The sequence below is a fragment of the Alosa pseudoharengus genome, unplaced genomic scaffold (genome assembly GCF_046254945.1).
Source record: "Alosa pseudoharengus isolate Yale_2024_CS ecotype anadromous, Long Island Sound unplaced genomic scaffold, YU_APseudo_1.1 YU_APseudo_1.1_scf_4, whole genome shotgun sequence".
Classification (NCBI taxonomy): Eukaryota; Metazoa; Chordata; class Actinopteri; order Clupeiformes; family Clupeidae; genus Alosa; species Alosa pseudoharengus.
The window spans coordinates 17,165,175-17,191,707 of NW_027468774.1; the positions used below are offsets into that span (position 1 = coordinate 17,165,175).

At 45.2% G+C, this 26,533-nt stretch overlaps 1 protein-coding gene across 2 annotated transcripts in view; it reads right to left on the minus strand.

The window, feature by feature from the left end:
* Positions 1 to 2,392: 2,392 nt before the first annotated feature.
* Positions 2,393 to 26,533, minus strand: part of kcnh6a (potassium voltage-gated channel, subfamily H (eag-related), member 6a) — a 40,417-nt gene continuing 16,276 nt past the window's right edge. The window contains exons 6-16 of one of the 2 annotated variants that reach the window (XM_076265048.1): positions 24,133 to 24,335; positions 11,045 to 11,470; positions 10,135 to 10,552; positions 9,402 to 9,601; positions 8,498 to 8,750; positions 7,713 to 7,906; positions 7,334 to 7,433; positions 6,832 to 7,092; positions 5,979 to 6,162; positions 4,411 to 4,606; positions 2,393 to 2,767 (exon numbers count right to left, since the gene is read on the minus strand). In XM_076265048.1, coding sequence (XP_076121163.1) covers positions 2,423 to 2,767; positions 4,411 to 4,606; positions 5,979 to 6,162; positions 6,832 to 7,092; positions 7,334 to 7,433; positions 7,713 to 7,906; positions 8,498 to 8,750; positions 9,402 to 9,601; positions 10,135 to 10,552; positions 11,045 to 11,470; positions 24,133 to 24,335 — 2,780 coding nt within the window. In that variant the 3' untranslated portion in view covers positions 2,393 to 2,422. Of the gene's footprint in view, positions 2,768 to 4,410; positions 4,607 to 5,978; positions 6,163 to 6,813; positions 7,093 to 7,333; positions 7,434 to 7,712; positions 7,907 to 8,497; positions 8,751 to 9,401; positions 9,602 to 10,134; positions 10,553 to 11,044; positions 11,471 to 24,132; positions 24,336 to 26,533 lie in introns of both variants that reach the window. The other variant, XM_076265047.1, reaches the window with a different exon arrangement.

Here is a 26,533-nt window from a genome sequence, read left to right on the forward strand (position 1 = left end):
TGAACATAGAGGCAGCAATTCTTAATTTGATTATATATGTATATACATTGTGTACATACATACATACATACATACATACATATACATTTTAATGAGAGCCTATGCAATATTTGTTTGCACCCTCAATAATCGTTATGTTGGCTCCTGTTACCTGTCCTAGCTTTGAACATGATTTGCCGGGTAATTCAGATAATGTTAGGGCTGTCTAGGCAGGTTTGAAATACAGAGACACATCTGTCAATCACATTTCTAACAAAACAGCAGAAATGACACCAGAAGCTTTCAGATATCTGTATTTACATCTATGTACTACTTTGTGTTATAAATAAATCTTCAATCTAAAAAAGGAAACGGTAATGATTGTGTGCTTTAGGAAACCTTTACGTACAAGTAAAAGTTAGAACCTTGGATACATTCACCAGCTCCTGGACTGCCCATGATGTCCATCTAACACTTACAAAGTGATTGGCAGCCACTGTCCACCACTACTGTCCAGTCTTGCCAGCTCCAGAACAAGTATCCACCCACTATGGGTGCAGCATCTGTCACGTGAGTCATCTCACACATTTATTTATCGGGCATACACTTAAAAAAACAAAAACGTGAAACAATCCATGTGAGTAAACAACCAACTCACCATGAGTGTGGATTATGTAACACAAATATATAAATATATATATATATATATACACACACACACATTCAAATACACACGTTATGAATGTCATTTGCAAGGGCATTTCTGTCGATGCCACATCACTGGGGCATCCATTCACAGAGTTCCATTATCTAAGCATGATACACAGGTACAACACACACCATGATCCATGTCTAACGTTCCAGGCAGTTTGTTACAAAAATCAGGTCCTCCAAATCTCAACATGGTCAGGGGACGGTGGAGCAAGACTGCAATAGAAAATGACACGCCAGACAGTGACTTGTCCTTCAACCACAAATACTGAATAATGGCAAAGGGCCTTGACCTGTAGTCCTTGTGAACCGTGTATATTAACTTTTCCCTGGTCAGGTGTGTGTGTGATACAGTGGTTACCACATTCTAGTAGAGATGAGACTGTCAATGAACTGTCAGGACTCAAAAACAGCACCTGGAATATATTATATTATTATCTATTATGGCTTTTCTTCTGGTTACGACTGTGGTTAGTTTGATTTGGTCAGTCCCACTATCACGTTAGGTCTCTGAAGTATGGACAGTAAGCAATTTACTGTTGTCCAACGGTGACAACCACAAAGACACAACTTAGTCAATTATCATCAGTTATCAGCTCAAACTCAAACATACACTGGACATGTTACATGCAAGGCATGTTCACCAAACAGGCTTCTGCCCATCAAACTTCATACAGGACAGCCAATGTGTCTGCTCTTGTGTGAAATATTACAGTAGAAATAACATGGCCATGGAGTTATTTTAGCTTTCATTTCACCAAAGCTGCCATGCTCCATGTTAAATGACAACAACATCCAGAGAGCCTGAGCAAAAACACTACTGGCACAAACTAGAGAAAAGTGCTACATTCTTCAGAATCTCTATTCAAAGTGAGGGTCCGCTTGATTTGAGATACCCACTATTTCCCATAAATAGATAGTATAAAAACATTAGATTGGTTTCAAGAAAAGAAACTTCAAGAAATCTCAAAAGTCCCTGATCAGAGTATATGCTTCTATGTGTATATGTGCACATGCATTTGTGCTGGCCTTTGGCAGTGTGGCAGCTGGCAGAGTCTCACTTAATTTGGTTGACCCATTACAATTACTACTACTGCAAACTGTAATAACAGTAATTACGGATACGTCATAAGAAACATTTTTACCGATAGCAAACATATTTTGAAAAAGACAATGAATCAAATGAATTCTCAGTGAAAGCTATTACTTGGTGTTGGAACATTATCAGTATTGAATTCTTCAAAAAGTGGGGAATATACTCAAGAGGATCATTTTGAAACATTATCCTGTGTGAACCTCCCAATTGGACAGCAGAACATGCCTGGCATTTGAAGTTTCAAATATATATTTATATGGATTTAAAAGTACAAAAGTATGTGTGTTTGTCTATGTCTTTTTCTCTCCTGCTCGCTCTTTCTCTCTCTCTCTTTCTCTCTTTCTCTTTCTCTCATCCACTAGCTTTGGTGTTTTCTGTCCGTCAATAGTTGGAGTATGGAGTATGGACGCAGTCTCTGTTGGAGTGAAGCAGGGAGACCGAAATGGGGACTGAGAAAAACAAGCACCAAGGTGCCCTGTGTCTGGGCAGCCTGTAGGTGGCGCTGAGCTTGGAGGGGGCGACTGCAGAGGCATGAGGTTGAAGTGCTGGTGTGACTGAGGGGGGTTTAGAGGCGAAGTGTGTTTGTGTGTGTGTGTGTGTGTGGTGTGTGTGTGTGTGTGTGTGTGGGGGGGGCTTCTAGCTGGCGGGCAGGACAGGGTCGGACACGTGCCGCTGGATCTCGGTGGGGCTGCTGGGAGCCTCCAGGCTGTCGGGGAGGGAGGGGAAGCGCAGGCTGCCGCACAGCAGTCCAGAGAGCTGGGGTGACTGGGAGGGGTCCTCCGCACCCTGGCCCTTGCCCTGAAGCTGGGCTGTGGGCTGGGGCCTGACCTGGTCCAGTGGCTGGGCCGAGGACACAGGGAGACCGGGCTGCTTCTCCATCTCCGGAGACATGGACATGGTGTCGTCGGAGGCCACGGTCAGGTGGATGCCACTGGACAGTGAGTCTGATGACCTGTGCTGGAAGTTTTCTGACTCAGGGCTCTGTTGGAGAAAGGCAGAGGTTGAGACACAGACATGGGAAGAGGCTTATAGAGATGACATTACTACTAGGAGGAGCTGAATGTTTCCTTAGTAGTACTTAGTAGTACTATTTCATGACACTGCCATAAACTGTACTACTGGTATGCCTACTGTGTGCCAATCCCATATTCCCACATATCTGAGGAATGTATCTGGGCATTGCTGCTGAACACATTGTCAACTGGAGCACTTTAGTAATCAGTGGCTACTTGTATTATCCAATCAAAACAATAACAACTGGTCATGTCGTTGCCTGGCAACATCGCTCAAAAAGTTGTCCTTAAAGCTGCAGTTGGCAAGTCTGACAGATTGAGGGGACTTAGCCAAAATTTTGAAGGTTTACAACTCTCATGCCCCTCCCCCACTACCACCGAGCACCCTCTAATCGAGTTTGTGCTCGTCAGTGCGCACCAGGGGCCTGTTGCACAAAAGCAGAATTAAGACATCCGGGATAAGTTACTGAGCTGCGCTCAATGAATCCAAAACACGAGCGTACAGGCTTAATTGGTTGCACAACGAGCAAGCCAGGATGAGCAGACACGGATTCATCAAGCCAGGTGAAACCTATCCTGGATAAGTGCGCGCTCACGGCTCCCTCAAATAGACCCCGCCACCGATCACAGATTCACTGATTCACCATGGCAACTAGACATAACTAAAGCGGCTTCATTGCTTCTTCCACGGTGAGAAGTAGGAAGCGATAGCCTTTTCACAACAGCAGCAAACAGCAACACCTCTGTTTAGGAGAATATTGCAACTAGTGCCGCGACCACCACGTGCGAAATGGTTAGGCACTCCCGTGACGTCACATTGTTGCATGACAGGTCGGAAATGGCGATATGTAACAGTTAATTAATGATCACAAATGTTTAAATAATGACAGTGGGTCTAGTTATATGTGATAACAATGTGTAGTGGGCAGTGGAATAACTATTGGTTTCCGTTTGTGATGACTGCTGACTGAGATAAGGGATGAGATTAAATAGATCCTGGAACTGGAGCCTGGTCTGGAGCAGGCTAGCTCCACAGAATAAATCGCCATGGTAACTTATACCATAACATATCCTGCTGCCCCCATCCCGCTTTTGTGCAACTGGATCACGGATAAATTGAGCCAGGATAACCAAGATATCCCGGCTTAATCCCTTATCCTAGTTTTGTGCAATAGGCCCCAGGCTGCACCAGACTGTGATTGACAGTCAGATCTCACACAGCCCTTCTCTGATTGGACCAGAAGAACCAGGAGCTGTGGATTTTTGCAAAACAAATAACTAGGTGGAGATAGAAGTGCGGGTTTTTTTCTAAAACCTGCTGATTTATGTTGTTCTGTCGGAGCATAGTGTCGGTTTCAGTGAATATGATCAAAAAAATATTGCCAATTGCAGCTTTAAGGTGATGCTACACAGGGCAATGTTGTTTAGCAATTGTGGCTTGACACTTTCCCATTGAGACCGGGCAATATAATTTCAATCTGAACAATTTTTGATTGTTTTGGGCAACTTTTTGAGATCATCCAATCAAATGCTAGCAGCAAACCACATGACTACCAGTGACCAATCATACATGGCTCATCTCCATCAGGTGAGCTGCTCTGCCACCCTCACCTTGACCAGGTCGTTGATCTGGATGGGTGGGGGGACGGGGGGGTTGACGGTGTGCAGCACCTGTGCGCCGCTGGGGGTGTAGAGGTTGGAGGGGGGCGGCGCTGACACGACGCTGTAGGCCGGCGGCACGGGCGCCATCTGCCTCTGGAGCAGCTGCAGGATCACGTTGATGTCTGCCGTCATCCGCGTCTCCAGCCTGGGACAGGAAGTGGACAGACAGGTGGACATGAACACGCAGAGGAATGGAGACATGAAAGGAGAGAAGCAGGTGGATGGACTATGAGAAATGAGAAGAGAAAATGGAAAACAGTTGCTCCTCACTCTGCATTATTTCTGATTTCTGCTGTTGTGATCTGCACACTACTATACTCTTCAATATGTGCATAGTTCCCAGTTATATTGACAAAGCTTCATTTTTCTACTGCTCCTTTTCACTCACTTCCTGCTCGTGTTTACTGTCCTCCACTCTAAGCGTTCTCCTCTTTTGACTCTTCCTTCTACTCGTCTCTTTTGTTGACCAACTCTGATCTGTTCAAACTAAGTTTGGCTTTTCTTGTTTTCCATCTGCCACAATAGGCCCTTTCGCACTGTAGGGTCTTTTTGCAGTTCCTAGAACATACAGTTCTTTAAAATCATGCCCCCAGAGTGAAGCGCTGTAGCTGCCTGGCTGCAGCAACTTTTTTTTTCGTACCGACAGTACTCCGTGACTTTGAGAATCAGATCTATGTAAAAACTGATCGGAGCTTTTCTTTAACATAAAAACTGCATGAGAAGGCTCCAGAGACTGGCTACTGTCAAGCAACAAATGCCTTCTGGACAGATGAGAAGAAATGTTATTAACATTTATGCTGATTCTTTTTTTTTTAAAGGTATACTATGCAGGTTTAGGTATTTTTGGTGAGTTTAGAGCTCCCTCTAGAGTCGCGATGTATTTATATGTTACTATTACTGCTATTATAAATAGGCAACAGGCAAAAACTTCTAAGAGCTATATCTACTGACAGGGTAATGTTTCAGATTCTTGCGAGTTTTGGCGGGTCGCCACTCTTGGAAGCTGGTTTTCTCAGTAGGGACTCGCTACGTCTATGCTGTATAGCTATGCTAGGTGAACGATTCGCCTATTACAAGTTCATGTACCATCAAATTGACTTCATAAAGGTGAAAATCTTGCATAGTGTGCCTTTAATGCTTCCTGATACCATGAGCCTCTAGTTTGCCAATAAAAGTCATTAGCTAGTAACTAAATAGCAATGCTGTCAGTTTCATTACTTTATGTTCATTTAATAATTGGGCTACTAATGTGTGCCAAGTCATCTCACAGTTCTTACTGTGTGGGAATGCAAACAGAAAAACAGCCCTAGGAACTGTGTAGTTCTAGGGGTAGCCGCTCCAGTTAGTAGTTAGTAGAAATGTGTTCTTAGAACCTCCAACCTTTCCACTGATCACACTTAACCTTTCATCTCCTAAGTAAGACTGAGCCTCTCCTCCTGTTGTCCCTGATAATCCCCTGTGTGTGCATGTGTGTGTGTGTGTGTGTGTGTGTGTGTGTGTGTGTGTGTGTATCGGACCTGTTGAGCTGGGACTGCAGCAGCTCGAGTCGGGCCTGCAGCTCGCTGGGCCTCTCCTCGGGGCAGACATGCGGGCCGTAGGCCGCTCTCACCGAGGACGAGCGTCGCTGCTGGCCCTCCGAGAACTGACTGGGCCGCCGGTCCGGCCAGTAGTTGTACAGCCCCGACACGTTCAGAGGGGGCGCTGGAGCCAGGAGGAGATGGAGAGAGTAAAGAAAGAGAGACAAAGATAGAAAGACAGAGAGAGAGAGAGAGAGAGAAAGAAAGAAAGCAAAAGCATTCATTGCAACAGGAAATCGCTCAAAGCGCCTTCAAGCGTGCTGTGTGTGAATGTGTTAGGTGAAGACGGGAATAAACAGGAAGCCATGCTGATCACAGAGTTGCTTGCAAACTTGGCAATTCTCATCTGCATAGGGTGTAGTCACACACATGAAACTTTAGATCTGCGCTGGGCTTGTAAAACGACTAACAACAGACTCACAGTTTCTATAGGTCCGTCATAGTGAATTAGCTCTTTAGATAGTGATGTGTTTTCAAGATTACATTTGTTTTTGCAATTTCATGACTTACAGTGACAATGGCTTATCAGGGGCCAATATTATAAAGCTACTTTTGTTTTGCAACAAAGAAGCCCAATCACACCACCCAGAAAATATTTTAGTCCTTCCACAAAATTGAGTTTTTATATTGAACATATTTTCTCTTACGCATACAAACACACATGCAAACATTATCTCTCTCTCTCTCTATCTCTTTGTATCTATCTTTATTTTCAGCACACACATACTTACAAACACACACACTGGCTCAAACACACACACAGCCACACACGTACCCATATAAGGGTGCGTACCCATGCTCTGGGCGGTGCTGTTGGGGGGCAGCAGGTTGACAACGGCGGGCTGGTAGTCGCGGGCCTCGGCGTTGCCAGCGGGGGTGGGGTAGAGCTCAGCGCGGCCGGCGCCCAGCACCTTCACGTCCTCCTCGCTGGAGAGCGACGCCGCGCTGCCACTGCTGCACAGCTCGTCCCAGTGGGAACGCGACAGCGCCCCCCGGTGGTTCCCTACCGCCGCACAGGACTGGTCCGGGTATGCGTCGTCCCTGTCCATTCCATCTGGGGGAGAACGAGAGAGAGAGAGAGAGATAGGGGCAGACAGAGAGGGAGTGACAGTGAGAGAAAGACAGAAAGAGAAAGGCAATGAGAATGAGAAAATAGACTAAACAGGACCACTGGAGCATGCTTAGCCCGACGGATCTGCTTGTCCCCTGTGGGAATGATCTCAGTGTCTTTTGTCCATCTTGACAAAACATGTCAAATACAAAATGGCCTTCAGGGTGGAGATAATTCTACTCACCAGGTCGATTGCGTCGGTGCAGAGAGTTTCTCCGGCGTCTGGGTCGGTGGTAGCCACAGTCGGACTCCTCGCTGGGGGTTGGCTGCATGATTCTGTCTACCTGATACACACCAGCTTCAGTAACACATACACACACATCTCACAGCACAAGACCAGCCTCTCTAACCTAGTGGTTCTCTCTGTGGGCTAAGCCACCACTATAAATTACCACCACATAATATTCTTGTATTCAATATTTAGTAAATACACACTGATATTCCAGGACAGTAGATATTTCCATTAAACCCACATCCGAAAAAGGGAATACTTCTGTGTGGGAAACATGCGATTGCAACAGTGTGTGTGTGTGTGTGTGTGTGTGTATGTGTGACTGACTCACATCTCTGAGGTTGAAGGTGATCTCTAGGTTGGTCCAGAAGGTGTCAGAGAAGTCGGGGTACATGTCCAGCACCTCCAGTAGGTCATCACGCAGGATCTTGTGCAGGTCGCAGTAGGTCAGTGCGCGCACGTCCGCGTTGGACTTCCCTGGGCGCCCATACAGACTGATGGGCTCCCCAAAGATGTCATTCTTACCTACAGAGGGAAATACAGTGGAATAGAGGGAGATTGGGGCAAGAGTACAGCATGAACAAGAATAGAATAGAGAGGCACACCAGGGCATAGAGAAAAGAGGAGGTAGGAATGGGGGGGGGGGGATCTGAGAATCTGTCAACAAACAGTTGCTCCCATGTCTTGCTATCATCTCTAGCCATGCTAGAGACTGGGCTAGAGCACCACTGAATGCATGGAAATCTGTTAACAGTAGGGGGCGCCAGAGAGCTAACTCCTACAAAGGTTTTTCAACCAACAGACAGCTGAATTGTAGAATAAAATGAGCGGCCATGTTATGTTAGCGTTTTTTTTTTTTTTTTTTGCGCCACCTCTGATCCAACTTTTCAGGTTCCGAACAGGAGAGCAACTGGAGCATGAACCAGAATTGGAGCTGGTTTTCTGTTGGTGGAAAAGGCCTAAGAGCATTACTCTACTAACTCGCCTGTTCCCATACAGAGCTAGGCAGCTGTCACTTATTCAAATGACTTTGCAGGAAATGGTGTAAAGAAACACAGAAAGCAGAACAGAAACCTGCAACAGTTTTAATTCATTCATGGAAATCACTGCCCCTACCTAAGATGGCCACCACCATATCATCGCGCAGGATCTCAATGGAGCCACGCGAGATGAAGTAGAGGGCGCTGAGGACATCACCGTTGTGGACCAGCGTGTCGCCAGGTGGCGCGTGTGTGGTCTTGAAGCGCATGGCCAACGCACGTAGGCAGCCCTTGCTGGCACCGCGGAAGGCCTTACAGTTCTGTAGCAGCGAGCGGTTCAGGTGCAGGCAAATGTCCGCTTGCAGACACTCCGGGAAGCCCTTCAACACCTGAACGAGAGGGGAGAGGGAGAAGGGAGAGTGTTGTAGAAGGTGAAAGTTATACAGACCAACAGGCATGTGTGTGTGTGTGTGTGTGTGTGTGTGTGTGTGTGTGTGTGTGTGTGTGTGTGTGTGTGTGTGTGTGTGTGTGCGCGTGTGTGTGTGTGTGCGCGTGTGTGTGTGTGTGCGCGCGTGTGTGTGTGTGCGTGCATTTGTGTGTGAGATGGAGTCAGAGAGAGGAAGTGAGAAAAGCAAGATAAGAAAAAGAGTGTCAGAGAAACAGAAGGGAAAATTCAATACACAGCCAGAGTGAGAGACAAGATTAGAGTCAAAAGAGGGACTCAAAGACAGGAGATGTGTCTCATGAGGAGATGTGTCTCATGAGGAGATGTGTCTCTTGAGGAGATGTGTCTCATGAGGAGATGTGTCTCATGAGGAGATGTGTCTCATGAGGAGATGTGTCTCTTGAGGAGATGTGTCTCTTGCATCTGACACAATGGGAATGGCTAGCCTACACATGTGTCTATCTATGTGAGTTTTTTGTGTGTGTGTATGCGTGTGTATTTGTGTGTGTGTGTGTGTGTGTGTGTTTGTGTGTGTGTGTGTGTGTGTGTGTGTGTGTATGTGTGCGTGCGCGCGTGCGTGCTGTCTGCCGCTTACTGCATTCATATCGATGCCGTTGGTGTAGGACCAGGCGTGCTGGAAGTACTCCTCCAGCCTCTGCCGGAGGCCGCTGGGGATCTGGTGGAAGCGGATGAACTCTTTGACCCTCAGCATCTGGGTGTGGTAGCGTGCCGTGCCCGAGTACAGCCGCTGGATGATCGCCGACACGTTCCCAAAGATGCTGGCGTACATCAGAGCTGCGGGGGATAGACAAGAGTCAATGGGAAACCAGCCCACAGTGGACACAGATAACAAGAACAGGGAAGAGAGGGGACACGAGAGAGGACACAAGGGTCTTCAGTCTTCAGTTACCCTGTGTAGCAGTTGTGAAATGGCCAGCTCAATGGTACAATGTGAACAGCTTAAGGCTAGAACAAATGTTTATAATTAAAGCTTTGTATAAAGTAAGTGAGACAAATGTACATATTGTGACAGAATGTTTCTTATTTTAAACAGCTGAGGTGCCTGGAAAACCAGCCATTGATACCCACAATACCCTGTACTTTATTACTGCAATTCCTAGATACACGGGTTACACAAAGAGAGATAATGAAGCTTAACCTGAGAGGAAGTATCGTTTACTGTACTCCATTGTGCTGGTAGGAATCATTTCACTCTACAGTCATAAATGGAACATGAATGGGTTTTTTTTAGATAGATTTTAGAAGTTTAAGAGTTCAATTTTAGATGGAACGTCTTAGAATGGGATTGAACCATCACTGAGACTCACATCCGATGAGCATGACGCAGATGGAGAAGATCTTCTCGGGGTTGGTGTTGGGCGACACGTTGCCGAAGCCCACGCTGGTCAGGCTGCTGAAGGTGAAGTAGAGCGCCGTCACGTACTTGTCCTTGATGGACGGCCCCGACAAGGCGTCGCTGTCGTTGTAGTCCTTGCCGATCTGCTCAGCCAGCGAGTCCAGCCAGCCGATCTTCATGGTGCCCATGCGCGCCGAGCTGGTGCGCTCCACGTTGCCGATGGCGTACCAGATGCAGGCCAGCCAGTGGGCGATGAGTGCGAACGTGCACATGAGCAGGAAGAGCACGGCGGCACCGTACTCCGAGTAACGGTCAAGCTTACGGGCCACACGCACCAGCCGCAGCAACCGGGCCGTCTTCAGCAGGCCGATCAGGGTGGTGGTCTGAGGCTGGGGGCGACGGACAGAGATAGGATGGACAGAGTAAAGAGACAAACAGGAAGTGGAATTAGCACATGGACTTCTGTATAACACTTACAGAACATTTACACACATGCATTTCTGACATTCATACATCATTTCAGAGACACACAGTTCTGTTCTCTCTTATTAGGTGCATTAGGTGCACAGTTATTTACATAATCTGCATAATTCATTACATACAACAAATAAGCCATGGTGTCAACCCCCACAAACACACATACACTTACACGTTACAAACATAAATCTGCCCCATGCTCTTCCCTCCCTCTCTCCCTCACTCTCTCCCCTTTCACCTGCCCTCCTCACCTTTAGTAATCTCCTGGTGTTTGAATAGCAGTATTTATTTTTACCTAAGGTCTCCTTTGCTGTATAGTTTGAATGTTAATCCTCATTGTGTAAGTCGCTTTGGTCAAAGCATCTGTTAAATAAACGTAAATGTAATGTGAATGTTTCCCATACCTCATCTGGACTGGAGCGGAAGATGAGCAGGTCAAAGGGCATGGCGGCCACGATGTCGATGAGGAACCAGCCCTTGAGGTAGTGGCGGGCGATGCGTGCCGGCTGGCTCACCACCTCGTCGTTGCGGTTGACGTAGGTGGTGCGGAAGTTGATGATGATGTCCACCACGAACATGACGTCCACCACCAGGTCCACCACGTTGAGCGGGTTGCAGGTGTAGCCGCAGGTGCGCCGGCGCTTCTCCTCCTGCTCGTTGAGCAGGAAGGCGGCCGAGTAGGGCGTGAAGACGGCCGTGTAGAGCACCAGCAGCAGGATGAGCCAGTCCCACACCGCCTTGAAGGGGCTGTAGTGCAGGATGGTCCACTTGTGGATGCGCGGCGCCTGCAGCTTGTACTCAGGAAGCACGTCCGCCCCCAGAGACAGGACCTGAGGAAGGGGACAGGGGCCAAGAGAGAAGATTAGCATTTTATACAATACTGCACACTTACTAGGCTATACTGTAGAATACTGCACACTTACTAGACTATACTGTAGAATACTGCACACTTACTAGACTATACTGTAGAATACTACACACTTACTATATTGTGGAATACTGCACACTTACTAGGCTATACTATATTAGAAACAATATTATACAATCACGCAAAAAAAGAGAAAAGACAAATAATGTGAGCATCGGCCAATAAGACATTTTGTGTAAAACAGACATATTGCTATATTGACCGCAAAATATTCTGTGATAATAATGTTACAAAGCATCCCCATGAGACATGAGGCATGCCTGTTGGCTGAGTGAGCATTTGTTAAGACTGAATATAAAGTGCCCGTCACTCTACTCACTTCACACAAGTCAGAAGGCTGGAGGTTAAGTAAAGACTGAAAATAAAGTGACCGTCACCCTACTCATTTCAGCGAAGTCAGAAGACCTGGGCTCAGAGAGAGAAGCAAACCACAGCGCACACTCTGGCTAGGGAAGTGACAGAGATAACAGTAACAGTTTGACCTTGCAATGAAGGTGACCGTTACACAAACAGAGCTGTTCCAGACTCACTGATAACGCCCCCCAAAAAAATCAGCCCACACAAACAACTACACTCACACAACATTCTTTCTTCCCGGGCTCCAATAAATGCAATATTTGTATTGCCAGAGCTGCTCCAGACTCGATGATAACACCCAAAAAACTATCAGCACACATAAACAAGTCCACTCATAGTGTTACACACAGATACTATTCTGTTCCCCCCTTTTTGTCATGCTCCAATGAATGAAGTATGTATGGCCAGAAAACAGTCCAACTATTGAAGGATAAAAGGTCGACCCTGCCCATTCTGAGGGATCAAACCAAACAAAAGCCCAAAAGGGCACCAGGAGCTGGCTAGCAGCAGTAGCTGATGTCCCTCTTGGCTGGAGGCCAAACACTGTCATTATGTGCCATATCCTGGATCATATCAAATGCATCGTGACATTTACAGCACAAGCCAGTCATAAATATGACATTTCTTCTACATGCCTGTGTCCTGTAAAATGTTGATGCTTCAGAGCCCCAACACTGATGCTGAACTGGTGGCATGAAACATATGATATATTACACTATACTAAACTATACTAGATGCTATACCTGAGCCTCATGTGAAATAACATCTAGGGACACCTAGAGTCCCTCTTTGTCTTCCACATGGCATTAAAGATTAGGCGTATGAGTAATGTCCTTTGTGACATTGATCGGGAAATATTTACAGAAAGACATTCTTCAAACTCTTTTCACATAAACTAGTCCACTGTGAAATGGCAGAACTGATGCCAAGTTTGCCTTGTGATACTTAGGCCACAGCCAAACATTACAGGAGCAGGGGAACAATTGTCTCAGTGCTATCACACTGGATGGACAAAGAGAAGAACTACTTTGTGAGGGACAACCATATCTAGTTTGTAGAGAAGCCAGAGGTACATTTTAGAACTCGCTGACAGATAACACACACATTAGCTTCACTGACTTTCAGCAAAGTCTGCTCACTAATATAACCCAGCATTACAAATATTCAATGTGAATCAAAAGGCTTAAGCTGGAACACAAAAAACAGCATTCTCTGCAGCAGCATGTTGGCTACAGGATGCTAATCACTGGATGTAGCACTCAGGATGCTAATCTAGACAGGACACCCATAAACATGGGAGACCTTTAGAGGGCATTGAGTGTGCTCAATGGCACGGCCACTTTCAGAGGGTGGTCGTGTGCAAACCAGCAGCAGCAGTGAGAGTGCTCTTAGTCTGGCCTCACTAACACGTCAGGCTGTCACGTCAGCAGCAACAACAAACAGCACAACTTTCCATTAGCTGTCCCAGCTAACAGTCACGCTGATCAATCAGGTTAATATGTAGGTCACAGGGAGAGAGAGAAAGAGACAGACGTACAGAGAGATAGGGGGACACAAAGAGGGAAATAGGGACGCAGACAGACGGATATTTGATGTATAAAATGCTGATATCCTTTCCTGGCCTATTGATGGCCAAGAATCCAGGTGTCAAGTTCTATGGACAGTCTGTTGTCAAATGTGTTGGAAACTTAGACCATTAGGAGACAGAGACAAGATGACCGCAGTCTTTAAATTGTTCCAGTAAATTAGGGCATATGTTTTTGTCATATCAGTTGTCACTGTCACAAATGACCTTCACTGATTTGACCACTGACTACACCTTATAGTGTCACAGAAATGGTCACTAGCAACTGACAACCAATTACTACATGACCATAACGCTCAATCACATTTCTCATGACATATGCATTTACAATTAGCATTGAAGCTTGTCTGCATTACCTGAGAATGATCAGTACAGTATCTCTATTTTAAGTGTTTCCACTGGTCATATTCAAAGGTTCTCACATTTGCATAACTGCAGCGGCTCTCATAAAAGCAGTAGGCCATGGAACATCAAAATACCAGTATAACAACAACAAGCACAGCACATTGCATGTATATAGTGCTTTATCAAGGTACCCAAAAGGCGTTTAAAGTACTCTGTATCCATTAAACTGTGAGTCACTCTTGATAAGAGCTTTAGCTCAACAGCTTGATATAATCTGTAAGCATTCTAACCTGTAACCAGCGCAGACAAACCCTTAAACAAACCTCTCTCTCATGCCATCAAATCTGACCTGGAAGCCCTGGAAGGACGGACTCACTGACCGGCAGTACGATGAGCGCTTCCATGTCCAGGTTCTCCACGCTGTCGCGGCGGGGGCCCCAGCAGCACAGCCAGGTCTTCAGGGAGGCCAGCACGCCAGCCTGTCGCCCGCGCGGGAGGAACCGCCGCTCCCTACACATCCCTCCCACCGCCACCATCCAGATCAGAGCACCGCAGCGCAGCGCGTCGCGTCGCGCCGCACCACACCAGGACGCTGGAGCTGCTCTGGAGCTAATGGGTGCTTGCAGGGGTGGTGTGAGTGGTCGGGTGCATGGTTGTCGTAGTGTATGCGTCTTTGTGTATGTGTGTGTAACGCAGTAGTGCACCTAGTGTGTAAATCATGCTTGCTATCCTTGCTGAACACTGAAACTGGGAAACGCGCAACTCTTTTAAACACACACACACACAGTCATCCTGAAGCTCATGTGACCTTTCGTGAGGTTCGGAACTGAAACACCCAGTTTGCTGGAACAAATCGACAGAAAAAGAGAGTGCAGAGAAATGGTCCGGCATTTTCTAGAAATGGTGTCTGTGTGTGTGTGTGTGTGTGTGTGTGTGTGTGTGTGTGCGTGTGTGTGTGTGTGTGTGTGTGTGTGTGTGTGTGGACTGATAGATATGTAATCATCTAAAGTTTGGTTCAGTGAAAGTGTACTGAGCAAACCCAATTCATGATGTCATTGTTCAAATGTTCCACTCTTAATATTTTGACTCATAATTGCCAGAAGCGTCCTAGAATGGTAGCTTTCACAATTCCAACAACCTGTGTCTTTTCTTAAAGCACCACATATGGACATCCAATACATTTAGCCAACTCCTGTAGAGAACTGTTATAGGCAGAAAGACATTTGAGCATGGCTCTACTATTGTCTCAATACCATATCTTCTTTATCAGATTCCAACATAGAGTACTTTACAAACATGGACCCGAGGACAACAGTTCATTTTCCATGCCAAATTCACCACAAGCATTTACACACTTGACCAGACATCAAAACAGATCAGTTAATACCAACCTGTAGAAAAAGCGCTCCAATAGAAAATACACATTTACATAAGCATAGGTTTATGAACACTTACACAAGTTCAACATATGGCTCTATGTGCCAGTGAACTGCATGTTTTCACACAGCTACCCATCCACTATGACCCTATCTCCTTCCCCATCAGCATCCTGGCTTCCTTCTCAGTTGAAACCTAATGTGGGCGTTGCATCATTTTATTGCATGATCCCTGTCTGCACAGTACTTCCTGACCACACAAGTGGGCTTGAGAGCTGTTTGAGACCATGCCGGACACGAGTGAAAATTTCTGCTCACATTAATTTGACAAATGCAGGACTTGGATGTGAAAACGGGGCTTGAACTCATCTTCCTTGTCATCTTTCTCAGCAGAATGGAATCCTTGTGTTGCAAACCACTTTCACACATAAGGTGTGATACTATAACACAGTGTTTTTAAAACTTTTTCAGACCAAGGACCACTTAACCAGTAAAGAAACTCACGGACCACCTAGCTAATAGACACAATAGGCCTATTCACTGAACCACCTTGCTTATTGTCTTTGCATCTTGCTTATTATGTCAGAGGTTTTTATATGATTTAAATTAATTAAATTGGCATAGCTTAAATAGGCAGTGTTTCAGAACTTTTTGGATTTACATACAAGTTGGTTTAATATTGCAAACAACTCCTCTATCTATTATGTTTACCACGTCTGCTCGCGGACCACTTGGGATAGCTTGCGAACCACCAGTGGTTCCCGGAACACACTTTGAGAAACACTGCTTTAACAGACAGAAGAGCACTATTTAGGCACTTTTGTAAACAACCAATGGTTCACTTATGGTGTCCGTGTTAAATAGCATTGGCAGAGTATTTTCTTTAAAAGAACAAAAAGCATTTATCTTGTTAAATCAACATAAAAAGGTGTGGAAATCGAAAATTAACTGATAGTAGGGTTACCGTGGGGCCTTAAAAAGTCTTTAATATTTCCAGATATTGTATCCTAGATCTTACATTACATTTATACGTCTTAAATATGTTTGTTCATTTACTGCTTCTTCCATAACTCTTTATTTGATATTTTTTTGAGAAATGTGTTAGCGTCATATATAGTTGGTTCTTAAAGATCCAGGTATTTGTATGTTGGTATGTTGTAATAAAACTACAGATAAGACCTATGTGGAACCGATAACTTGTAGCCAGCAAACAGCCTGGTCAGAATTTATCACCGTACAATTTCTTCAAAAGCAATTCTGGGACTTACATTTTCATACTTCATATAAGTCTAAAACTTAATTCATGATTGTCTTAAAAAGTCTTACATTTAATTTGTTGAAACCTGAAGAAACTATGTGATAGGGTCCAGACTAATTATCAAGCTACTGTTAGCATGCTGTTATACAACAAAAAATGACCAAATGTACTGTTCATTTACAGCAAACACATACTATGTTGGCCCATCTCTTTCATCGTCTCGCCTATGTTTCTTATCAACATCACACCTGTTGCTAGGCTACTGCATATTTCTCCCTTGACATGTGTCAGGTGGGATTTTTGCCATCTCTTTTCCACCCAGACAATCAGGGATCCAGCTGTCATTACTTCAAGATATTACTTTCATGTCTGTTGCTCAACCTCTCACTATAGCTCCTGCTAGCAACAGAATGGGGACAGATGAGGCACCTGGTAATACCACAGGACAGGTTCTCCATCCCTAACACCTCACACATATTGAGTGACGATGGACTGAACCACAGAATTGGCTTTATGTCTGATAGTTTTTACTGTAACACCAGCTATGCCATCTGAGGGACCCAGATAGCAAGAGGCTGGCGGACCACTGTCGGTCCACTGGGGGCATAGCTGGCGGTCCGCTGGCATTTTGCTCATTGGTTCTCTGGCGGTCCGTTGGCGGGTTGCAGACAAATTGCCCAATATTTCGCCACTATTGGTCTAAAATCTTTTGCATTTGTTCAGTTATACTCCATATATCATTTTAATAACTTTTCCTAAAATTCGTGAGAAGTTACATTTAAAGAGAATGTGGTCCAACGGCGGACCACAAGTGGCACGCCACCGGCGGCATACCACCAGCGGTCCGCTATCTGCCAATCTGATTTTGACATCTGAGGGACAGACCCTGAGCTGCCTGTGTCCTCCCCAGGTGGTTGGCTAGGGCTGTCATAGGGCTTTCAGAGGGATGTTCCCTATGTGTGAATGTTAATGGTAATGAATGATAAATTGTAATGGCAACAGCAACTAAATACCACCAACAGCAGCGTTCCAAGGTTAAAGGTTGCCTGTGACATTTGCACCGCTGTGTGTATGAAGTATTCTTGTTGCACCTCACAGTGTTGCTGTTGCTGTAACAAGATAACTAGCTAACAACTCCCAGATCATGGGCTCAACATCCTGGGAGGACACAGTGATAACAGTGTACTGTACACCTGTGCTGGACTATTCATCACTATGCATTGCCAACTCAACAAATAATTACAATAAACAAAATGTAACTTCCTTTATATAAAATGAGAATAGCTATTGGTAATCTGGAATGCCTGTTTGTTTCAGTCACCATAATGGAATCCTACTGGTTTACTAGACTAGCAGCCTCTGAGAGGTCTGATGCACACTATGCTTCTGATGCACATTAATATCCAGATGGTGATTTTATCAGTGTACTAGGCCCATCTTACTCTTATTATCTGCTAGAGCCTTAGTGGAGGGACTGCTTTTTCTGCACCTTCTGTATCAACGTAACACCAGGGTCTTTTCACAAGATGTCCTATCTATGCACTTCCTGCACAGAGCAACTAAATAACCCACAAAAATCAGGCCCAACAGTCAACTGTAAAAACAGGTAATATGCAGGCTTTGTGTATTTTCTTATCAATTTATTCAAACATCAAATAGCCCACATACTCCTCATTATGATATTACCATTCATCTCCCTTTACCATCTCACCTACTTATGCAAAACCCCTCCTGCTTATCATACATGCCGGGCTTCAGCCTTTTTAAAGTCAAATGAGGTGCTTTGCATGTTACAAAAGGAAAGCTGTTACTGTGGAATCATGTAGTTGCAATATAGTTATAGTTGCTAAGACGACCTCAAACTGACATTATCTTGATGATATGATCTTCTTGGTTTAGATGTTGGGTGTAATCAGTGGCTGCAGAAACAGTTTCTACAGTCTGGAGTTACTGGGTGCAACATAAAGGACCTGGAGTATTTGTAGTCTGCATGCTGCAGAGCAGCCTGAGAGGGAGGAGATGATCGTATCAGACTCCAGCTCTGTTTGTGCGGAAATCATCATCGGCCTATCTGTCTTCCTCTGTTTCTGTGTCACATGCATGCACATGCACAAGCACACGCATGCACACGCACACACACACACACAAAAGAACACACATGTGAAAAGGAAGTGACAAATACTCACAATCACTTTAACACCACTGATCTTTAGCGCCACAGGGCCGTGGTTCCACCTGAACTAATGCTAAAGGTATACGCTTCCTGACCCACCAATATCAGGCAAGGGCAAGTGAGCCCACTGCCACACGCCTCCCTATGGTTTTTAAACATTTCCGCTACATATGCACTCAAAAAATCTATCTTCCATACACAAACAGACACCACCGAACCCGAGTCCATCCATCACACACTCACACAAAGACACACACATGCATGTGCACACTCACACAAAGACACACACATGCATGGGCACACTCAGACACGCGCCTGCACATGAACCCACTCATGCGAGGTATTGGAGGTTATTGATAGCGGCCTGTTTCATAATGATGGCCCAGGTTTTAATCTATCCCTACTGTCTGCACGGAGATCTCCTTCCTGTCACACAGACATGCACGCAAAGACACACACACACACACGCATGCAGGCACAAACACACACACACACACACAAATGCAGTAACACTCACACACATGCATGCATGTACTTGAACACTTACATGTAAACACACACTTGTGCTCTCACACACATCCATGCATGTACATGAACACTTACATGTAAACACACACTTGTGCTCTCACACACATCCATGCATGTACATGAACACTTACATGTAAACACACTTGTGCGTGTATACAGAGTATCCTGACCACACAAAGACTCATTTGAAGGCAACCATAAACTGAAGTCAAGAAGCGTCAACAAGCACCTTTGCCTCCATTTATAAGTCACAGACACTAGTCATCAAATCACACTCCGAAAATCAGTCCCTCAATCCTCCACAACCAAGATGCAAGTTGAAGTACCAAGAATCCCACACACCTTGACACATTTCCAAACGGTTTGGCAAGATTCAAACAAGACAAACACCACAATTTATTCATTCTAATTCTCACTACGCCAAATCTCTGTGAAAATGACACAATTTAGGAAGCCCACTTTGAGAGATGAGAGGAGAAAGAAGAGAGGGGAAATGAGAAAAAGGGAAAAGTTGCAGAGAAGTAATGTAAGAAGTAAAGTAAGACTTACAGGCTTGAGTTTCTGTTTGAAGCTCATGTTGACATTCTCTGAGTGGTGCTAAGAGCAAAAGCAGTAGCCCACTGACCGCCTGCTCCGACACGCGCACACACACCCATACACACACATACATACACTCACTCACTCACACCCACACACGCGTTCGTAGGTGGGTAATATCCAAGGGGTGAGAGACAGAGGCTGAGAGAGAGAGTGAGAGAGAGAGAGAGAGAGAGAGAGAGAGAGAGATGGAGACGGAGAGAGGGAGGGACAGGAACAGAGAGCAAAAGAGTGTAGGAGTGGAAGAGAAAAAAAGAAAAAGAGGGGTGTCTGCCAGGGAGACACTATCCTGCCCTCCTACTACCTCATACTGCTGTTCCAATTCTCTCTTTCTTTCATTCTTTTCCAATTCAAATCTGCAATTCTCTTCTCACACAAACATGTGAATGCTCATGTAAAGGACAATCCGCACAAATGTACACACATTTTAGGCTGTAAAATACAATTTAAAAATAAAACTTACTTTAGGCTAAGTCAACATTCTTGTATAATGTCCATCAGAAGAATATGGGGAGGTCAACTGTTAGGCCACACACACACACACACACACACACACACACACACACACACACACACACACACACTTCTATGAATCACAGCACCAGGAGATCACATAATGTGCTTGATGTTATGCAGACTAATCAATACAATACAAGAATCAATGATTGTGGTCATTTCCCCTTTGTTGACCTGTGCCAATCGACATCCAATTACAGAAGTGGGAATAAGCAGGGTGGGCCAGGGGTGGGATGGGGTGGGGTGGGGTTGGGGGAGGAGCGAGCATTACATCACAGGAGGCAAGACAGTCGTCTGACACAAACACACACGGAGCCTGAGGGAGCCACACTGACTGGATGTAAACAAAGATGACGACAGCAACGTGACACAGGACCAAATGCCATAAACCAGAGGAGACCATCTTAGAAGCGAGAGCTCCAGACATACTTCTGTGGCAGTCCCAAGGAATGGGGAGAGGAGAGGGACAGAGACTCAAGTGTGAAGGATGAAGAAGAGAACAAGGGACCGAGAGAAAAGAGAGAAGATACATGCCAGAGGACACAACTCTCCCTAGAGTGGTAGAGAGATAAGAAGAGGAGTCTTAAGATGAGTATAAGAGAGTACAGAGAGAGACTGTGAGATAGACAGAGAGAGAGAGAGAGAGAGAGAGAGAGAGAGAGAGAGAGAGAGAGAGAGAGGGGGCAGGTCTTTACTGTCACTGCCCTCTGCATCCATTAGCCCCAGAGGCCAAGGTCATGAGCAGCAGGACACCTCTGTGGAGGATCGATGCCCACCGACTCACTTCCTCTCTCCTCTTCTTCACTCTCCCTCCCCTCACACAACCTGCCTGAACCCCCCCATCACTCCCCCTCACTCCGCCTTGCTCCTCAGAGCCTTCCGCCGTTCTCCACACACACACACACACACACACACACACACACACACACACACACACACACACACACACACACACACACACACACACACACACACACGGTGCTTTAAGGCGAGAGAGGGAGACATTCACAGCCACCACGGCACCCAACAGCCCTAAACCAATTAGTTTAAAGAAGCTCAATGACACAGGCAACCTCTGACTTCATGATAAATGACAGTAAATACAGACACTCTGTGATAAATGAAAGAACACTGACGTAGGCGCAACACTAATAATGCCAATTTAATCAATCAATGCATCAGGCAGTCAGAGGGGACAGTCAAAGTCAACGCTACAATGCTACTGTAACAATGCTAAGAAAATTGCAGCCCTGCTTTAGTGAAAGACGAGACAAGTTGTCAAGGCAGCTAATTGAACATACTAATGAGTCACAGGTTACTAGACTATCAATTTCCAACATACACACATCCACAAGGTCTGAAAATCAAAATAGTACAGAAATGTGACACTTTTACAGTAGCAGAAACTGTTTATGTTGTCAAGCAGAGACTTTATGGCATTATTATTGTTGCTGTTATTATTAATAAATCCGCCTGTGGCACAGATGTTCTGGGTTGGTGGCAAAACCTTTATCTAAAAAGGTTGCAATTTACAACAAAAAAAGCCTGAATGAGTTGTGAACTCAATGGTGTTTCTTAAATGACTACTTTCCAATAAAGTTTCACACGTGCTTGAGTACATAGACACACACACACACACACACACACACACACACACACACACACACACACACACACACACAAGAGCAGTGTGTGCGTGAGCGTGCGTGCGTGTTAGCAGTGATGCAGGGTGGTGTCTATCTGCAGCATGGATTTTTCCACTGGCAGGAGCGACAGGCTGCTTCCCATGTGCGTTGACACAGCAGCGGCCTGTCAATATGTCAGGCTCTCTTTTCTCATACCCCATTCTCTCTCTCTCTGTCTCTCTCTCTCTCCCTCCCTCGCTCTGAATTTGACTCCCTCTATTTATACATCACCCTCAGCACCTGAGCTAGCTAGAGGCACACCTGGGTTGCACACACAAAGAGCACTCTTGGCAGCTCACTCGGCCCTTACTTGTCTGGCCTCTTGATCATTTGCATGATCGCTAACCTACATTACAAAAGGCATTATATTATGTCCACACTAAAAATATGGGACCGTCTACTGTAATGATGATTAGGCTCTATATACATTCACACTCGCACACACATCCATACACATATATACCCACACACACACACACTCACTCTCTAACACACACACACACACTCTCACACACAAACATACATACACGCACACGCACACGCACACACACACACATTCACATACTCTCACAAACAAACATACATACACACACACACACACACACCATCGGCCACCCCCTCCAGAGTGGAGCTGACCACTCTGAGTTGGGGTATATGGGTCACTGTGGTACACAGCGTCGTATCGCGGGGTGGGGTGGGGCGTACGGCTTCGACCTCTCAATCGCTGTGGGTTTTCCATGGTGACCAGAGATGGCGTGCCTGTCTTTTCCACACGACGTCATCATGACAGCGATCCATGAGGGCCACTCTGGAGCCGAACGAACGGCTGGCCAATCAGAGGACAGAGCTCATGTGCACTCAGCTGATTTTTCGGAAACATCACACACCACTCCTCACACATGACTCCTCGCACACGACTCCTCGCACACGACTCCTCACACACGACTCCTCACACACAACCACACGACTCCTCACACAAGACTCCTCACACACGACTCCTCACACACGATTCCTCACACACAACTCCTCACACACGACTCCTCTCACACGACTCCTCACACACGACTCCTCACACACGACTCCTCACACACGACTCCACACACACAACCACACAACTCCTCACACACGACTCCTCACACACGACTCCACACACACAACCACACAACTCCTCACACACGACTCCTCACACACGACTCCTCACACACAACTCCTCACACATGACTCCTCACACAACTCCTCACACACGACTCCTCACACAACTCCTCACACACGACTCCTCACACACGACTCCTCACACACAACTCCTCACACATGACTCCTCACACAACTCCTCACACACGACTCCTCACACACGACTCCTCACACAAGACTCCTCACACACAACTCCTCACACACGACTCCTCTCACACGACTCCTCACACACGACTCCTCACACACGACTCCTCACACACGACTTCACACACACAACCACACAACTCCTCACACACGACTCCTCACACACGACTCCTCACACACAACTCCTCACAGTGCTTTGCTTCTCTCTGCCGCTGGCAGCATTAGTGGGCACTCTGAATAGTTTTCCATCCACTGTGGAATTCATGAGCCAAACTGTGCAAGCATGACGCAGCGTCTTTGATGGGATGTACAATTCATTATGTAACTGAATAAGCCATGTTTTTATTATTTATTACGTCTCAATAACCTTCTTTCAGGCAGCACTTCACCTGCTGCAGGCCACCCCCCCCCCCAAGACCTCTGTAAAGGTTAGAGTTTGAGAGGAGAGGAACAGCCAACATCTTCCTCTTGTGTCGTGCCTTTTAGCAGTGTCGTCTCACACTGGCCTGGTGTGTTAGGTTGCAGGTTCTATCTCACACTGGCCTGGTGTGTTAGGTTGGTCAGAACGTTGGTTCTCTAGCTCATGAGCTGAAAGGCGGGGCACTCCACTGTACGAGCTCTCGGCTCTGACAGAGCCTGCAGAACCTCTCACACACTTTGAAGCCATCATCAAAAAAAAAATAAAAAAAATCATGCATCCTGACAAATATTGTTGAAAGACATAGATTCCAAGAAAGCAGATCTCACATACACACACAAATCTGATTATATTTCATGCGGACATGCGTGAAAGGTAACTTGTGTCTTACCTGTGTGACGTGTGTGACCTTCTCACTGACGTTCTGCGTGCGTTCCTTGACCTTGCTGGGGGCGATGATCTCGATCTCAGTGGGGGAGGGGGGCCGCAGTCGCTCGGTGGGGAATGACAGCGTCACCTGCGGGATGCGACTGAGGGCGCGGAGGCGCATGAGGTCCGAGTCTGACGTGGAGTTTATCAAGCTCGGCTTCAGGTCTGCAAAAAGAGGCAGATGGGTAAACATGTAATGCACTAATGTAGAGGACTACACTAGCAGCTGAATAGTGGCCTATTATATTACGTCAATATCACTTCTATGAAAACCTAAAAAAAAGTAATTTAGTATTTCTTTATTCTGCTCCGGTTCTGCACACCCTGGCTTATTACTTAGACTTGATTAGGATGGCCATCTGTGGTAAAACTGGTACAGTAAATGTCATGCATGATCATGTGTTTGATAGCCAGGGAGCATGTCTACTGATGAAAATGTATGCTACACTGTTCAAATATGTACAGATACAAGTGCCTGTGGATGGTGTCTGTGACTGAAGACGTGGCACAGCTTGATCCTGATCAGGATTACATGTAAAACCAAGATGGCTTGACACAGGCACACTCAGACTGGACTCCGACTGGGCACGGAGCATACTGAGGCGAAGGTCCAGTAGGAGTAGGAAGAAGTATGTGGCCAGCATGGGGCATTTATCTAGAAGGTTCTGTCTGAAGCATGAAGCAGCTTCCTTTCTTCTGAAATAGAGATCTAATCTCATCTTGCTGTTTTGAGTGCACACCTGCACTGATTGGAAAGCCCCTTCAGAGCAGCAGGTACTGCAGCTGTGAAAGAAGGCTGTGTGAAACTTTGGAACTAGTGAACTAGTGAATTTGCATTTGCAACTAAACGTTTGTGTGGCCTGCTTCCTCTTCTATTACAGAAATGAGGAAATTACTAGGACAAAATAAAGTGAAATGAAGATATCTTCTACACTTACAGTATGTCATGTTATGCATGTCTTAGCTCACATGGCTTGCACATGACTGTAGATGTATCTGTGTGACTCAAACATCAAACTATGTATGTTGGACTGCCCTGATGATTTCCCTGGTCGGGGTTTTGGCCTCTCTGTCAGTCTCTGCTCACTGCTGTGCCTTGTTTGATATTTGAGAACAATTCTCACCATATTTCCAGGAAAACAAATTATATATAAAGTATATGTAGAGACAGATTTATATAACATGCAGGCTATATAGATTAACATCTCAATATGATATAAATCAATATAGATCCATGCCTGAATTATAAAATGATCTAAGAATCTACACCCCAGATTGAACAATATCAGCACAATATCAGCAGTACATACTACATCATACTACTACATCATAACCCGACACCAAATCTGCAAAACCATACACTAATTCTCAGTGTTTGACTCAGTTTTCAATTGACTAAAACACATTTTGCAAAACACCACACACAATTTTCTACCTAACACACAAAAATCTAACAGGAAGTAACTTGATTTCGTTCTTCAAACACAACCCATCAAAATGCCACACTAAATCACCAGTGCTTCACTCTTTCTCTTCACATGTGCAAACACTTTACTTTACTGAACACCATCCAATCATTGCCTTAGTATAGGTCTATGAATAGATATACTCTCTATATAGGTATAGACCCTTTCAATCTGCTCCTAGAGGATTTCCGGTTGAAATACTGTATTCAGAATTCAGATACTTTGAATACAAATATTCAGATACTTTGAAAATTACAGTAATCGGACTTTAGCTTACAGTAATGTTCTACAAAAAGTTGACTTTATGTAAAATTTGTCTTTTTACTCTATTTTTGTTTGTCCCCATGTTACAGTACCATTAGCTCAATACATTTTTCTGTGCCTCCAGAAATGCCTTAGGAACGCTTACTGTAGAATTTCTGCAGTTGAAAGGGTCTATAGGCCTATGAATACATACTGTACACGACCCCCCCCACCTCCCACACACACACACACACACACACAAAAAAAAAAAATCAGTGTTTTCAAAACTCCATGTACATCTGGTGGTCACTGTATTCTTCTTTGCTTTTTTTCTTGTTTGCTGTAAAATACTGTATTCACAACAGCAAATTATTTGGGAAAAATCACTAGTTTTGGTTTCAATATTGCTTGCATTTTTACTGTGTATTTCAACTTCTCTATGTTGATACCGTAACTTTCACTCTTGTATGGAAATACATATAGAAAGCCTAAGACAGAAGAGCTTTAGGTTTTGAGCAACAGTGTGTACATGATGTATCCAAAATGTCATATTATGACAAAAGTGTTTGTAATGTGAGGCGAATGTTTGCTTTAAACATGTGTTTTTGACATTTTGAATGTTGTGTGTCATTTTGCTGGAGATTTAAGGCATTT